Source organism: Bombus flavifrons, chromosome 2 (genome assembly GCF_040668555.2).
Source record: "Bombus flavifrons isolate JBK064 chromosome 2, iyBomFlav1_principal, whole genome shotgun sequence".
NCBI classification, from domain to species: domain Eukaryota; kingdom Metazoa; phylum Arthropoda; class Insecta; order Hymenoptera; family Apidae; genus Bombus; species Bombus flavifrons.
The window spans coordinates 18,896,524-18,914,268 of NC_138443.1; the positions used below are offsets into that span (position 1 = coordinate 18,896,524).

Genomic DNA, 17,745 nt, shown 5'->3' on the forward strand with positions numbered 1-17,745 from the left:
AACTACATAGAACATCGTACTCTTATATAAAACAGTAACTTCCGCAACCTCGGACAATTAAAGTTTGATCGTTATTTATCTTATTATTTCGCACAATGTTCCTACCGATATTTATTTGAATATAATTGAAAATAATTACATACAAACGAACAAGCCAAATATTCTTTGAAAAAGGGCACAAAATATATTTTATGTCTTCTAATTCGTCTAACTCGTTTATTATCAATTATCAAAAGCGTCATAGTGGTATCATAAAGATTCTATCGGCAAGAAAATTCACAGGAAAACTAAAAGCGCGTAATGCGGAAAAGCAAGATGCTGAACGAAAACCTTTTGATACGAGTAACGTGTCTAACGAGTCGTCAACGAACGCGGAGAACCGAACGCAGACATTGCGTAAGGAACGTCGCGTCGCATCGACGTACTTCCGGTTTTGCAAAGATGGTGAGTAAAACGCGATTTAATCGCCGTTTCATGGTCCGCGTGATATCGTTGACCCGCGAAACGAACACGGAGCTAGTTGCTGGATCGTAGATGCGGCAGCAATTTGACCTCACCGCCGCTCGATGAGCAAAAATTATCGCAACGATTCTCGTAACGCGTCGGTGTATTTCATTCGGTTGTTTCCAGCTGGGACACTCTATCCATTTGGCCTTCGCCAATCGGCTCTGCGAAAATATTTTAGCGGGATGCGAGTACGCGAAACGCTTGAATTCTTGTAAAATGTGCATTCGTAATCCGGCGTAGACGCGAATCCGCCATAAATTTGGATAAACGTCGTCCTTCTCTCCCCTGCCCCTTCCCGTATCTGTCGTTCACCGTAATTTCAATAATCGTATCGCGCCGATACGATGCACACTTCCGATCAGCGTTTTTCTTCTTTCGTTTCTCTCTCTCTTTTTTCTTTCTTTTTTATCAGAAATCGGATTACCGTGGCTGATTGTGAGTCAAGAATCGAGTAAACGCTCCGACGATAAACAGAGTTACATTATTTCTCTTGCGCAATGCTGTCATCGTGATGTGCATTGATTCGTTCGCATTCATGAACTAAAAAAGAACGTGGTTCGACTTGTAAATATACCTACATCCATACGTTGATTCGTAATTTATACATTTTTACATGAATGTTGTATTACAGGTGAACAGCAGACAAAATATCTCTTGGAGAGGAGAGATAAAATCTCGTGTGACTTTTTTTATATCATCGATATATTAATTAATATTCTTGTAACTAATTGCTTTATTTGTATTTAGATATTGCTCGACTCGATATAACTATCATTGTATCAAATACAACGTTTCATCTCAATACTCGATACTTAACACCAAAAATACCACACCGGTCAAAATAACTGGTTGTACAATTTTATAAATGTGTCAACTCTCCTTTAGGGATCATCGTCCCAGATGGATTAATAATACCAAAAATGTACTACATAACATGGAATTGCTTCTGTAAGAAAGTAATAAATCAATATGTATAAAAATATTCCGTTATTACGTATTTTTTAAAGACTAGTTATTTTGATTGGTTTTGGTAGAAATAGCTTCGTGTTAACTATGGATAGTTCTAGCGTTAAATACTTACTTCATCTTTACGAAACAGAAGAATTATACCGATACTTTAAATACTCTCAATTCATTATTCTTTCACTGACGTATGCTAATTTAATAAGTGATAAGGGAAGAGAGGTACATAATTGAATTAATAACCCGACTAAAAGTAGCAGTGGAACTGAGTTTCAAGTTTGTCAAATTTCTTTTCAAATATTCGTAAAGAAATTATTAAAGGAATATTCCTCGATGAACTTAAATTAAGCGAACAGTTTAAGAAGCTCGTGTAACAGCCGAATTCGGCGCGAACATACGCCGTTGTTACATATGCGTTGTACAAATTTCGCTATCGTATAGATCGCCTAAATATTATCCATTTTCTGTTAGGAGCGCGTTGGAGGCGCGTAAAAACGTATATATGTACAGCTATCAGCGTATTATGATAAACCGGAATTTCGGAAACTCTGGAGCGTTCAAGAAACTCTTGTGTGTTATGCGTGTGTGTTCGTGTTAAGCCTTTCGTGCAGTGCGTCGTGGGTAGAACCCAAGTATTAGAAGTTGGAAATTTCAACGAAGAGATTACAACGAATTAACCTGGAAGGAAGTTCGCGTATAAGAGGGATGCCGCGTTTACTAGAAGCTCACCGAAGGAATATCGTTCTGTGAAAACTGTTATTTCGCAATAGCGAAACGAATTTCGATTAAATTGTCGGCTCGTACCGACTATAATGTCCCGACACTGAAAGAATCGGTGGATAAAAAAATTGCAAATGTTTGATAAGCGAAGATAACTATTCGTAATAAAATTATATAGTGTAATATAGAGAGTGTCCCATTGAAATCGACCTTTGCAAATTATTCACGAAATTATTCACGATTTCAAACAGAATACAGTAAATACGTTGTCAGTAATTTTTCTATAGGTAGAAACGCAGAGGACACATGAAAATCGATTTTATGTTTACCATAGAATTTGTTCAGTTTAACTTTTAGTTGTTCAATTTAGTGCATTAGAATTTTATATAGATATTGAATTTTACTGAATTTACCGTATGTGGTAAAACTTTCCAATGAAATGTACATACATAAAATTTATCAAATTGTATTTATACTATAAATTAAAATTATCCTATGATATCTGCCTTGGTTTCTTTATAATTATTGGGTTTTATTGTCTTTTTAATATGTACATTTTTTTTCACGATATAGAAATATCTGAAGCATGTAACGACTATCCCTCGTCGACTCTATTACTGTTAATTGCTGTCTCACTTATTGAAATTTTTTTGTAATATGAATTTTTACGCCCTTGTGTAAACTTGTAAATCGGTAACGTAATCCGCAGTGTATATTTTTCCACCTTTTTAATCCATATTGGATATTAACTATCAAATACATTAATTTCTGCGGAGTTCTGTATACTTGATTTAATAATACATCGAATTCACATTGCCTGGCTTTGTATATAGTATAACGAATAACGAAATTTAATACGAAAATTTCGATGGAAGCTTGAAGTTAAATAAGGATCTGAGGAATGTTTAATCGAAATATAAATATTTAAGTACAAACACCCCATTTCGTTTAAAGTTGCATCATGTAAATTTCCTAAAAAAATTTTAACATAATATAAAACATCGATAAATGAAACGATCTTACGATTTCCCGACGCTCTTCAGTTGAAAAACACGTTATCGAAGCATAACTATGATGCGTTCAACGTTAAACAGAGAAGAGAAATATAAAAAGATAAATCAAATATATTTCGATAAATATGATTAATGCTACAAATGGATTACTCACTTGTATAAACTAGAATTCGTACAGGATTTCGACACCTATATGTCAACAGTACCAGACTTTACATATCGATAAATTTCATTCGTCGAAATTTTCCCTCCAAGTCACATTCGGTTCGAGAACGTCCCGATGTAACGTGTCAGAAGGATAATGGTAACTAAATTCCGGCTGAAACAAAACTGAAACAATACGAAGTGTCGTTCTCGAAGCGAGAGGGTTTTAGCGCAGTTAATCAAGGGCTCTCGTCCCATCAGTCGCGGAAAACGCGTGGCGGCCGTGGTCAGGAGTGAAATTTAAATGGTAATTTTCAGCCGGATTACACGCTGTGGAATTATTCGTGGTCCTCACTTTCGCAGCTCCGGCCGGCTAATGCCGCCTTATTTTCATTGCGTTCAGTCGGCCGTGCTATAAATAATACACGTTACTTCCTTTGCGAGCCGCGTTCATCACATTTATAATACACTTGAGATAGGTATCCGCCGTGCATTCGTTGGATACGGCCATCGTATAATTTTAACGCTACCGCCTGGCCTTTTACGTTTACGAGGGTCGCTTGCCATTGCATTAATTTCTGCGTTCGTCCCGCAACGTTTCGAAACACGTGTCCGCGTTTCTGAAACTAGGCGCGTTTCGCTGTTCGCGCCACTTCGTATCAGCCCTCGGCTCCAATCGATACAACACACATCCGTACACGATGCCAAACTGTACGCGTTCATAACGTGCGTTCATTGAATAAATCGCGTCTGTGTATCTTTCCTCCGTTACTCTCTCCCGTTTTTCCTCCTTTTTTCTCCTTTTTCAGCTTTTTTCGTTAGCAGGCTCTATTACGTGTGACAAGATTTGCAAGTGTTGGCGTGTACGCGCGAGTAAGCAACGATACAACGACGTAGAAAATAGGAGAGAAACCGAAAAAAAAGGAAGAAAGAATGATACGCTTTACCAGCCACAAATGGAACACCATTTGTCGTCGTTTCAATTGTTTTATTTCCGGATCGGATTTTATTTACTGCGGAGTAATCGAAATTGCAGTCGGTTGTAGTAAAAATTATATAGAGACCGCGTACGGCGAGAGCGGACGCTGTCGCGTCTACGTTACAGAGTGAAATGTTGCATGGATAAATCGTAACCCGTACGAGGCTAGTTCAAATATTATTTTTCCGGTGTTTGTTCCACGGTCGAGTTCACACTGAAAATGTACACGCGCGGATTAATCAAATACAAGCGAAACTTGTAAAAGCGAAGTTACGATAACGTCGCCTTTTCGGAGTCGCGAAATTTTTTTGGAATAGACGATGTAGCATTCTTATTCGTAAAAAAGAACTAGACGAGAGTAAGAGGAGGGCATTGCCGAGGATGTCTCTGGTTTTTGTCTCGACTCTAGAAGGTATCGCAGATATGTGCAAGATCCAACGATAACTCGATAAAAGTTCATTTTTATGGTTCGAGCACGTGGTACGCTTTTAACCGATAGATCTAAACGCGGACCTGGCCAAGCCTGGACGCCGTACAACATACCTAGATTTACAGAAAAAGAACGTGATAGAATACAATATTGGTATTCTTACCGTTAATGTTAGTGTCGGATATTATCGTAATCGTGCGCTCTATCGTAATCGTATCTCGTGATTAACGTGATTTCACAGAAGTTGATATCTACTTAAGCTAGTACTCAAGCATCGATTAATTTTCCTTCCGCTATATGTTTTTCCTCCTACGACCACAGCTTCGCATCTCCGTTTCGTTCGTCTCACCAACTCTCGATTCGCTTCCTTTCTCGGCTCACGGCTCTTGTTTCACGCGAGTTTCTACCTACCGGAAATGAAGAACGTAAGTTCGCACCGTGAGAGTGGTTCGCCAACCTTTCTCGTCCGTTGGAACAAAGAATCAAGAGATAGAGTCAAGAGAAAATTTTGTTACGGGCAATCAATGTAGACACGACATGGACCGGGAACTATCGGAAAGTTCGCAGCCGTGTGAGACAACCACGGACGAGCAAAGAGGAAGAGACGAGAAAAATAGGAGGAGGAAACGTGATCGAAGTTTGTCACGATCGTGCGATGGCGCTTACGCCTACGCGACGAATTCACTTGAACGACATAATTTATGTAATATTTCAATGCTCGTATCAAATCATCGTCGATGTCTTATCAGTTCCGCGAAGAAGTTGATTGCTCTGATTTAAAAGCATACGGTATAGCGTTGGACCTTCAGTCGAGAACCATGTGGCGGATGTTGTTGTTGCTCTGCACGCTGCAATACGCGCTTTGTTTCCTACCTCGGATTATAGGGGGGCAGGACGCGTACATCACCGACTATCCATATCAGGTGAATTGATCACAGTTTACGCAATTTTGTCGCTAAACATTGAGGAAACCCATGACCAAGTTTCTCTGTATTAGGTATCCATTCACGATCAACAAAAACTGTTATGTGGAGGCTCCATAATCAGCCAAGAGTGGGTGTTAACGGCGGCACATTGTGTTTCAAGGTTCGTATAAGTAGAGTAATGGAACAATCCGGCATCGAATAGATAATTTACCAATTATCGGGACGCACGATAGTCGCGTTACGATGACTACTCACACGTTAAATTGTAATTCTCTTATAGCTTAGGGGCCTGGGAACTTAAAATTCGCTTGGGTAGTACTTTTTACAATAAAGGTGGCACGGAGATCAAGCAGGGGCTTCAGGTAATTCGCCATCCAAAATACAATAGCAAGACATTGGATTACGATGTTGCTTTGATAAAGGTACGTTTCTTCACCCCTAATTTTCCAAGTACATTCTAATGTTTTGAGCGTACAGCGTTTCATCGTGTTTGGTGTCTCCTTTTCGTTGAATCGAAATTTATATACTTAAATCAACCTCTGTTTATTTACACTGCGGAAATTTCTTCCAATTGTTGATAGGTGTTTCCTTTTACTAGTCAAAAAGTATAAGATACGATGTTCGTGTTATAATATAGAAAAGGAAATCATTTCTAATCAACAGCATTTCTAACGATTATTCGATAACATTTTGTTAGTTTGTTTTCCGGTTGTAATACGTACGTATAACCAACCAAATGTTTCTCAAACCTGCCAAAATTTTTCTCCAATAATTTTGGTCACAATATTTTGTTGAGCGAAATTAATATACCACGTACTGTGATAAACAAAATTCTACTTATCGTACATTTAAAACACGCACAAACAGTTGTAACATTTTCAGTCTGTCAACATTGATGAAAATTAATCCCTGTTACGTTTCTATCTCTTATCTACGATACATACAATAGTAAGTCACGATCGAAATACAGACTTTTCGAAGGAAACTGAAAGATCTTTGATCTAATCAATATTTGTCGACTACATCTTTACTTTATTCTCTCGTGTCTTTTCCGCAAGAAATCACGTGATTCTACAAGTACACAAGTACTTGAAAATTTGCCATTAAAAAATAGAGATAAATCTATACCGTGACCTTAAAGGATCCTACTCGATCGTAATTTGTAAATTCCATAGACGCCAAACTTAAAAACGATATCTGTTCGTAGTTACCGCAGAAGATATCTACGAGCGAAACCATGAAACCGATCACCCTGGCGTCTTATTCGAGCTCGGTAAACGCCAGAGAAAAAGCAGTGGTGACAGGATGGGGATATGTGACGGTAAGTTTTTGGCTTACCGTCTTGGATAAACCCGCGTTCGACGCGATCGCTTGACAGTTTGGTCAACGTTCACGTTCGTAAATATTAAGATTTGTTTGTCGATCGGTTGACAATATTCGCCGCTTCGAACGCGCTTCACAGACGTTCTGCTCTTCGGAAGGTATAATATTATTTAGAAGATAATATTCCATTATGTACTTGTAGGAGAACGGTCCAATGTCGATCTCGTTGAGAAAGTTAACGTTACCTGTCATAGACCAAAAGGAATGCAATAAGATTTATAGTAACGCAAACATCACGGTGACGGACAACATGATATGCACGGACAGTCCGAACAAAGAAGACGCTTGTAAGGTAAATTTCTAAAAGCGTTCTTTTATTCTTTGTTTCTTTCGTTTCAGAAAGTTTTATTGTATCGTCGTATTGCATTACGATATCGAGAGTTTGCTAGATGCGTTACTATTAACGAAACTATTGAGAAACGAAATTTATTTTTATCGATATTTTTAATATCGCACGACCCACCTTTGTGACTTACCTTTCCACGTACTACAGGGTGATTCCGGAGGACCGTTAGTGTATAACAAAGTCCAAATTGGCATCGTGTCTTGGTCCTTGGGCAAATGCACAGATCCCAGGTTTCCCGGAGTGTACACGCGAGTTTCTGCTGTGCGACAATGGATAAAGGAGAAAACGCAAGTGTAAAATTAACGTCCCTCGGCGTACAACGATCTCGCAAGTCTTAAATTTACAAATAGCGTCAGTAAATTTTTGATAAAGACGGAGAATAAAAGTACGTCGAGAAGTTCTATCTATTATCCATCCATCAAATTAATGCACGAGTTTTAGCGATTCAGTTTTATTCGCGTCGTCATTTCGAGATACGATGACACTAATTTAACCGTATATATAGAAAGATAGAAAAAGTTGTATAGGGAAAATTCTCCCTACACTTAGATATATCTTGTTCTGTTTTATTCTGTTCTATTTGCTTTTCTAGAAACGAAATATTAGAGTTCTTTAAATATCTGAAATATTGATAATTAAAAGGATTCGTAAAACAAAAAGGATTAAACGTCCAAATATTTACCGATTGTGTCGATATCTGATCGACTCTGATGATTATCGATCTAATATCAAGTCTTTTTTTACTCTGGCTTATATACATACCTCGCATCGAATAATCTTCTTATGGGTCCGATACGAATACATACAAATCGTGATTTAGAAGCGGAAAACGAAAAGAAAAGAAAATGAAAAAAGTTAGATGAACTAGACGAACTCATCGGCGAGGCTTATTTAGCAGACTCCGACGTGAATGCGGGAACGTTCAATATTGAAAGGATTCTTCTTTTCCGAGCGTATGCGTGATTTTACTGCTGGTTTGCAAACATTCGAAATTTCGACCAAATTGAAAGTAAATCCAGTGAGTTCGAAAATTTATAGAATTGCAAACAATTTCCGAACCGTGTGATTTAAATGATTCCCACGCCGAAAAATATAACGTTTCTATTCGTTTTGTTTCCTCGAACCTTCTGTAAGAAACTAAAGGGAAACTTTCGTGGTTTCGTTGCTCGCATTCTTTACCGGAAACGGAGCAATGTTTCTCCTTGTTACGAGAAAAAGAGGATTACAACGGATCGAAAGGAATTTAGTTATTAATAAAGTTAGAGTTACTAGAGATTGGAAATTCTATTTGTTCGTTGTAGTTTTTGATATTCAACAGACACGATGCAGCTGAAGCGAGACAACAGACTTGCAATAACATACGCTCGATTTAATCGCTTCGCTTGAGATCGAGACAGAAGCGTGAAGATTATAAACGTAACGTTAATAGTCACGTTACATTCGATTAACACGTTGTTAACAACCGGTTACGTTCATCTTTATATACTTATACATACCTACGTACAGTGGTTCACGAAAGTAGTAGACACCTTTTACGAATATACTATATGTTTTATAGGAGATATTCTGAGACCCGATTAACGTACCGAGACACCACTATCGTGATCATATTCGTGAAATCTGAAATAAATCTGACAAATCTATCAAAGTATAAGATTGTCTAAATTGTTATTACAGGATAGTTTATAGTATCTGATATTATTAAGCGTTCGATAAGTTATACAGCTGTTAAATCATATTATTGAAATTTATATTCGATTTTTTAATTATAAACAGAAACAATAAAAAAAAATACATATGCATATATAATAGAAATTATGTTATGGATTTCTGTTATGGAAGAAACATTGAATAAAATGAAAACTCGATGGTTCAAATCTGAAACATTCCTTGTCAACGTAAACTTTTCCAACGAAAATTTTAAACAATTAGCGTCGCTGCAAACTCTTCGCCGACATAATTGTTTCCCGTTTCAACAATTAACGTTCTATCGCGCAATCAAGCAATCTTGTCCGAGGCGCACTTTTCACCGGCAAGCGTAACCATCCGAAAACCGTTCGCTCGTCTATTCTCCGCCATTTAAGCTTAATTCTTACGTTAACTCCGCGGGCGTAGAAATCGGGTTGGATTTTAAAACACGTTAACCGAAATTTGAACGTCAATTAGCGGGTACTTTCCGAAAGTTTTCAACTTAAAAGCGAATTAACCGGGGCACGGTCGATTGTCGTTGCAAACGAAAAATAACTCGACCTAACTATCGCATCTACCTAAATTCTCGCAACTACGAATAATGAGACGAGCACTTTTCATTGGAAACTGGAAATTTAATTTCGGTATCGCGCCAATCCGCTAACGGCTGATAGAAAAGTCGATCGTTGTCGAGAATGAACAATAATCCCATGCGATTATCGCGATTTTCCTATCTACGAATAAAACTATTTTCGCTGGAAAAATGCTGATAATGAAGCGAACACTTTCGTTCTTTTTCTTTCGGAAAGTGAACATTTTATTTCTCCATACGATGCCAATTAGGCAACGGATACAGAGGCGTTTGCAGCGCTAATAAATTATCGGAGGAAGTGTTTCGCGAATGCCCTGAAGCAATTAATGCTTCTTGCATCACGTAGTACGACGATTAAGCAGTTTGCTTTCCATCGGATCGGCCAGACCGCAGCCGATATCGCGATACTGTTCATTTTCTTGGAAGAACTACGCAATTTTAAGTGCCGTCGAACCATATCGATGAACGGTTACGACATTATCTTAATGGCGGCAGAACCGGAAGCAATAATAAAGGCCATTCGCCGCGATAATCAATTCGCCACGGATGCCTTTGCGAAATGGTGCTACTGTTAGCTGAATGAAAAACCTTTAACCTTATGAGTAACCATTAATTTTATAAGAATAATGCAGAGTTTCGATCGATAAAATTTTAAACCTGCTTTTCATTCACCGAGAAGCAAAGAAAAAGGAGTTATAGTTTATCGTAAAAGAGAAGAAAAGATTCGAAAGGAGTGAATGATAGCTGATGAATGAAAAGCTGATCGTCTGGAAGGAAAGTGAATTAATAATAAAAAATAAAACAAGTTAATTTGCAGTTTATGCGTTTGATTTATTTGATTATTTGTTCCAAGAGGACGAGCGTTCGAGAAATTTTCCACGTGACTATGTGCCTTCTTTTACATACCACAGTATACAAAATGCGGATTTTTAATCGATAAAGTATTTTTATATTTAAATCTGAATATCTGAATTTCATACCTAATTTTTTCATCCTTAAACGATCGCTTTTCTTTAACGACTAAAAAAGGTTTCTTAATCGAAAAAAAGATGTTAACTTTCTATTACATATTAGTAAATATTTCCTTATCCATAAAGATATTTGCTAGTTATAATAATAAATATTTAGTAAGTTTTTGGGAAATATGAACTCCTTAAAAAGTGTTTTCAGTTTTAAAACAGCATAGGTACACACTGATATGAAAATATGCACACAGTTACTGAATTTCAACGATACATTTTGAAGAGATAAACTCGTTTAAATATATGAATATATGTACATTTACAAATTTCTTCCATTACATGTTTATGCATGTAACCGTGCGGTGCGCGTTGTACGATTTATCTTTTCCACATTTACAAAATGCAACTTTTAATGGCAACAAAGTATCCGTTATTATCGTGTAACATTAATCCTCTTTAACAGCCGTCTTGTACTTCCAAAACGAAAACGTCAGTGGGTTAAAATCGAAAACCATTATTCGATGAAAAACACATTGCGACACGCGAAGACGTTTTTAGGTTTAATTCGAGCAAACTTTTTTTACGGCTAAGTTCGTGTTCCAACGAATAAAAGTGTGTATTCGAAATTCTTATTCTATCGTTCACAATACGAAACGCTCGAGTAAATTATTCGCATGAAATTAATCTGTTCAAACACATAGTCTAAGCTTTTTAAAGCTAGAAATTACTCCAATTCAACAACTTATGCGGTCATTCAAAAGTTTGGATATACATATATGCTCCGTTTTTATTTTATATTCAAACGCAAATTATACGAAGTTTGTATGTTTCGACGGAAAGAAGAAACGAACATTTAAAACGTACCATTAACGATTCCCTCGTATTTTCCTTTAACTTGACAAATTCTCTAGCAAAAAGCACGAATCGATCAAAAATGAATCCAACGAGAATTACGATATGAAATTTATAACATACAGTTCACAGTTTCATTAACTCTCTCTCTCTCTCTGTCTCTCTCCTTCTCGAGCTCTCTCTCTTTCTCGAGCTCTCTCTCTTTCTCGAGCTCTCTCTCTTTCTCGAGCTCTCTCTCTTTCTCGAGCTCTCTCTCTTTCTCGAGCTCTCTCTCTTTCTCGAGCTCTCCTATGAGAAAGTTAAGAAACATGCTGTACGTATGCAGCGCGATGCTGCATGTAAGTCGGTTCTGCTCGTTCTCGCCTTTTCTTGTCGGAGGCAGAAGGCCGTTCGTTATCGAGAATTATTAATTTTACGACTGACTCGGACGTGCTTGAGACCTTCCGTCGGTATGCCGTTGCATAAACGATTTTGCAGCTTTGCACAGATGGCTGGCTCGTAAAGGGCGGCGGAAACAAGCGTCGCCATTGTACGTGCCGGCGTTGATCGGCATCTTCGTCTCGTAAAGAGAGCCCGATTCTAACAGAGAATTTACCCTGGCCGATTGCGCGTTCGTAAGAATCATGTCAGACTCGGAATACTAATGCAACGGGCATTACGTTCACCGAGCAATCGATATCCTTTTAACAACAGTCTGTCGTTGCCTGTCGGTTCGTCGGTTTCTGCATCGTGTGCAACGAACTTGCCTAATGACTATTCGATACGTTCCGTGTATTTCGAATTTTCCTTCTGATCCCACGGGTCGGTTACTACGATTCTTAAACGAGAGTCGAATTGCCGTTGTTGCTTGCGTCGTTGGAAATCGATCGTCCTTCGCGCATATTTATGTCAGATGTCTAAGGCATACGAGCAATTACGTTTTAAACGTACGCAGTACGCGATACGTTTTACGCTGTCAAATTATTTTCACTTAATAGAACGATTTCCATGGTTAGTATACTTTAACAAGTGATAAATTATAAATTCGTATATAATCGTCTTGTTTCATCAGATTGCATCTCTAAATTAATTCGTTGTTTCACGCAAAGCAGCAACTATCCCATGTTTTTCATATACATAGAGACAATTTCCAGAGCAACGTCATCTTATAGCATCAAAGATATAGCATAACGTTAGTGGAATAAATATACTGCAATTTTAAACATCTTTAAAATTGTATTAATCCGATGGTATCAGAAAGAAACGCGTGAAACGCTCGTGAAGAAATTATTGATCCCTTGGTACCGTAAATAATCGACCCACTAAAATGAATCTAAAATGAAACTCTGCATGTTACATACGTTTTTTACTTGTTACAATGTTTTTGAAGAAAAGAAAAACAGTTGGTTCCAAAAGAAATAACGTTATCGTGCGGTCACGGCGTTGAAATTTTACTTTAGTCTTGCTGCTTTTACGTAATCGACGTGGAATTCAGGTCGACAGTCTGAAACTTTCGTGGATCGGACATTTTTCTCGTGTTCGGGTAAATTGATACGAACGACAATTAACCCGAATATCGAAATAAAAGAAGGGCGAGCCTCATAGCGACCAGGTAGTTCTTGAACCAGGTTCCCGGCATGTATACGCCGCTGTTGTTATTCCAACTCGTTCTACTCGCGCTCTCGCAGAATTTTTTCACAGATCGTACGTACGATTGGCCTGTAATTCGATAAAAAAACACTTTGAACGCTTGAAGTACTTAAGAAGGAAAAAGCATATCGTTATAATTCATATTATACTTTCCTTGCTTTCATTCATCCAACGATTTACTACATTTTGTCGCTGATTTAAAAAAGATTCGAAGGATTTTTAAATTTCTAGTTAAATAAGAAATTATTAATTCGTATGGATTTCAATTGGTAAAATCGGCGACGTCTTATTGTACAATATTAATTATTTATTTATTCGGTCAGATATATTAAATTAGTGTTTTTGTATCGTTCGTCTGTAGTCTTAAATTATTTGCACGTTAAATTGCCTTTATTTGTACGATAAATCTATTAAAATTGTTCTATTATTTTTTCGTACCTAGATTATTGGCTCAATTTTTGATTTATTAAACCGAGGCAAGTACGCGATGCTTTTAACAGAGTGCAATTGTCTCTTACTCACGATTATTCGATAGTTCTCGATTTAAGGGAAGTCATTAAATTCTATGGAAATTCATCGAACGATATCGCGCTTTGATTAGTAGTTTTTCAACGAGCAGACAAGTGGAAACGCAAATTCAACTATTGATTCTTCCAGCTGACGAGAGTCGCATCGTAGGAGGCCAGCCAGCAAGTATCGATGAACATCCGTACCAGGTAAGTATTCGAAACGATCGTTCCCGCAATTGGCGAAGATTAATTGGTGGAAATCCGTCGGGTGAAAACATTTCGTCTCGTGGCTTGCGCCAAAACAGCCCATTAAGGACCGATGTATCTTCGTGTACAACGATCGACGAAGCTTTAAGTTCGTTCACCTTTACCTGTCGAAGAAAAACATCGTCCGTCGAGTCCATCCCTTTCTTTTCTTCCACGTATTATCTCAAATTGCTCCCAAGTTCCTCTTAAGTTCCCTTCTTCAAAGCGAGCAAAATTAACCATTCGCAAACCCTCGACTTGATTCTTCCTCTTCGAGCCGCGTGTCATCGAAAGAAAAAGAAAAATATCGCGAACGTTTCTACCTGCGTTTTAATTTTCAAATCCTATAAATTTACAAATACTATAAATATGAAAAAAGGGAATAATTTAGCTCGAATGCAGCTGTAATTTTCTGGTCGTGACCACGGTCACGAGTTGAGCATTTTGAAACCCAGTCGCTCGCTGGATGCAGATATCAGGAAAGATATTAATCCTCGTTTAACAGGCTGGTCGTGTTCCGTATTTCGACGATATTTTCTCCATCACAAATTTCACAGTTGTTTCTGGCCTGATCGTCCGCAAAATTGATACACGCCGACTGAAATTTATAGGTGTCTCTTCGATTTAACAATCGTCACGTATGCGGTGGCTCTATCATTAGCGAGCAATGGATCGTCACAGCCGCGCACTGTGTCCAGAGGTACGTACCCTTTTACTAGTTTCGTTAACAAGCACCATCGATCTCGTTATCGTTATGTGTATCTACGAATAGCCCTAGTCGCGAACAATGCGTTAATGAGCGTTCTTTCGTTCTGTTCCTATTTTAGCCCTTTGGTTCGTTTCTTTTCGATCAAGGCAGGCACTTCCGACCTTACGGAGGACAACGCCACTGTAGTCACCGCCGAAGAAATTATTACTCACGAGAGCTACGACAGAAACATCGCGGATTACGATATTGCTCTGATTCGGGTGAGTGAGTAGGATTTCTCTGCTATTTTTCATTCGAACGTTGCCGCCCTTTTCATCGAAATTGGTACGATTTTAGGTTGTAGAATTGTTTGTAAAATTGTTTGTAAGTAATAGTAAAACGAAAGAAACGACAATTCTATGTGAAAGGTTAGCGAGCCACTTATTTTCTGGATCCTGAATTGTCGAATTTCATTGTACACTACTCTCTTGTATTTTTGCGCCTGCCTTTTGAACTTAATACTCGTATATCGCGAAATAAGATATTTATTTTTTCTAAATCTACTTTGTTTAACCAGAAATTCGAAACAGTCTCATATCGCCCAATCGTAGAACATCGTGTAGATTCTAAGATACAGGAAATTTCGAAGCGAACGAAGAATTAAGAGAATTAGTTTTCTACAAAGATCCAATATCAATTCGTACTGATTTCAAATCGATTAATCGAAATTCCGATTGATATTAAACACTCGAAAATTCCAGTAATACCTGACTGATCTTTTTAAAGAACGGATACCTTGTTGCACGCGATACAAAGTATGGCTTTCTCAAGAATCGACACATTCGCGTCTCAACGTATAACCGTTTCCTACAAACTAAACCCGTAAACCGTTCGTAAGACTGTAACGACGATCGAACCTGCAAAAACTTGGGTATCACGAGCAAGGTAAAAGCGTGACGACTTCACGCTCCATTTCGAAGCGGTTGAAAAAAGCAAGCGGTAACGAAAATCCGGGCGGTCGGTGAAGTTAGGTCTAGGGCAAACCGAACGTCGATCGACAAGGTTTATTTATTAACGAGCCTCCGTGGAATAAAGCCGAAGAATTCAATTACCGTTTCACAATCAATTCCGCAATGCACAGCCTCTCAACGGTTGGCACCGTTCAAACCAATTACAATTTCAGTTGGAAAAGCGGCTGGTGTACAGTTCGCGGGTAAAACCGATCCTGCTGGCACCAATAGCCGATCATTATACGGCTGGCAGCAATGCGATGGTTACCGGTTGGGGAGTTTTGAGAAACAACGGTCCACTGACCACACGGTTACGTAAAGTGCAAGTACCACTCGTTTCTAGCGCTCAGTGTTCCCGTTTGTACATAACCAGACCAATCACACGAAGAATGATATGCGCTGGTTATGTGAATGCCGGAGGAAAGGATGCCTGTCAGGTAATTCGATGTCGTTAAATTGTTAGTAGCTTTCTTCCATGCGAATCAATACACTCGTGACATTAATTCTGTTTCAACGTAGTCATTAAGTTAATAATGTTTCGTCCCTCAGGCCATGATCGATCACTTACGATTAATCGATCGATTATATTAAGGTTTAGACCAAGCGGACGAACGTTCGCTCTTCTTCCACTTTGGTATACTTTGAGAATTAAAACGCCGCAAACGAGCATTCTTTCGCCATTTGGCGAATGCTCGGAAATACCGAATCGGAAATCGAGCATTCGCAGGGCGTTCGAACGCCCGGTTCCAGCTAACAATGCACCAGAGATGTTTGTTCGATTCCTTCGGATGCTTCATTTAATCTTTACGAACGTCCGCTCGCGTTCGAATGTTGCGAATATCCTGTAGAAGCAAGAATTCTGGCGTTATAGAAGAAACCCTAGTAACTCTGTAATTATAATTATAATTGTAAAAAGAAAAAATCTGCATACGAGAAATTTGGGATTAGTAAAAGAATCTCCCAGGGAAGAGTGACATGATTATCAGATATCAGTGTTACGTATATTGAAATGACGTTCCATTGAAATAAATTCCTCCCCCAATAACTTGAAACCGATAAATAATACCGTGAACTTATGGTACAATATACAGGGTGGTTGGTACTGGTGGTACAAGCGGAAAGGGGGTGAAATTTTTCCATCAAGACAACGATCTACAGTGAGATCCGTTATAACGAGACCAGCGAGACGTACCCAGCGAAAATTCAAAATCGATTTTCTCGAAAACAAAGCCTCGAACGAAAAATTGTTATTCTATATCTTCGACTACTTTTTTCGCGTAGAATCACCCCCTTTCCGCTTGTACCACCAGTTACCAACCACCCTGTACATGTAACATTTGCCGCGTTAAAGATAAGCAATTTTCTAATTTTTCTCAATAAAACTATGATTTTGACAGGGCGACAGTGGCGGACCGTTGGTGCAGCATGACAAACTGATCGGAATCGTATCGTGGGGCTTTGGATGCGCGCGGCCATCTTATCCCGGCGTTTACACGCGTGTGACAGTCCTTCGAAGTTGGATCACCGAGAAAACCGGTCTGTGAGCGTTTTCTGTTTATCCTAGTCGCGAGCACAGAACGTTATCGAACCAACTACGATCTGTGAAATTTTTCCTGCAAACAATTCGCGTCGCTACCACGGCCGCCATCCCCTTTGTTTACAAAGAGAGTGGAACGCGTTCCACGAGCACGAAAACCACCACGATTCGCGGTTGCTTTTTCGCAAATAATTAATGTGATCTCGACGCGCTGAAATGTCATCGCCGACTGCTTTTTGTTCCACAATTAGATCACGGGTTATGAGTATTCGATAATAAATGGTGTTCCGTAGCCCGACGTCGCTCGTTCCCCTTTCCACCACTCAATTACCGCGTACGAATCAAACGTACCAATTATCCTTACTCGTCGCACAATTCTTCTCGAATATTTTATCTCGACGATTGTTAATAAGCGACCAATATTTACGTTACGTTTGTAGAGGAAATAAGCACGAACCGAGGAATTGCTGTTCAGCGTTGCTCGTTTAAACGTGGCGAAAGCAGCGAAATCAATAACGAAACATGCGTAAATCCTAATACAAAAACGTAACAAGTGGCCCCGTAATTGATTCGGTTATTTCTCATTGAAAACGTCTATTATTTAATCGGGAATTTCCAGC

General features: G+C 38.6%; 2 protein-coding genes across 2 annotated transcripts; both read left to right on the plus strand.

Annotated features, from left to right (window-relative positions):
• The first annotated feature begins 5,478 nt into the window (after nt 1-5,478).
• LOC138189468 (trypsin-7) lies at nt 5,479-7,814 on the plus strand. Its single transcript, XM_069131508.1, has 6 exons — nt 5,479-5,679; nt 5,754-5,842; nt 5,963-6,104; nt 6,890-7,003; nt 7,208-7,357; nt 7,559-7,814. The coding sequence occupies exons 1-6, from the start codon at nt 5,494-5,496 to the stop codon at nt 7,706-7,708; spliced, it is 831 nt and encodes a 276-aa protein (XP_068987609.1). The 5' UTR covers nt 5,479-5,493; the 3' UTR covers nt 7,709-7,814.
• Nucleotides 7,815-11,814: 4,000 nt separating this feature from the next.
• Nucleotides 11,815-17,151, plus strand: LOC138189735 (trypsin-4). Its single transcript, XM_069131867.1, has 6 exons — nt 11,815-11,819; nt 13,755-13,851; nt 14,502-14,590; nt 14,718-14,859; nt 15,762-16,025; nt 16,986-17,151. The coding sequence occupies exons 1-6, from the start codon at nt 11,815-11,817 to the stop codon at nt 17,130-17,132; spliced, it is 744 nt and encodes a 247-aa protein (XP_068987968.1). The 3' UTR covers nt 17,133-17,151.
• Nucleotides 17,152-17,745: the final 594 nt, after the last annotated feature.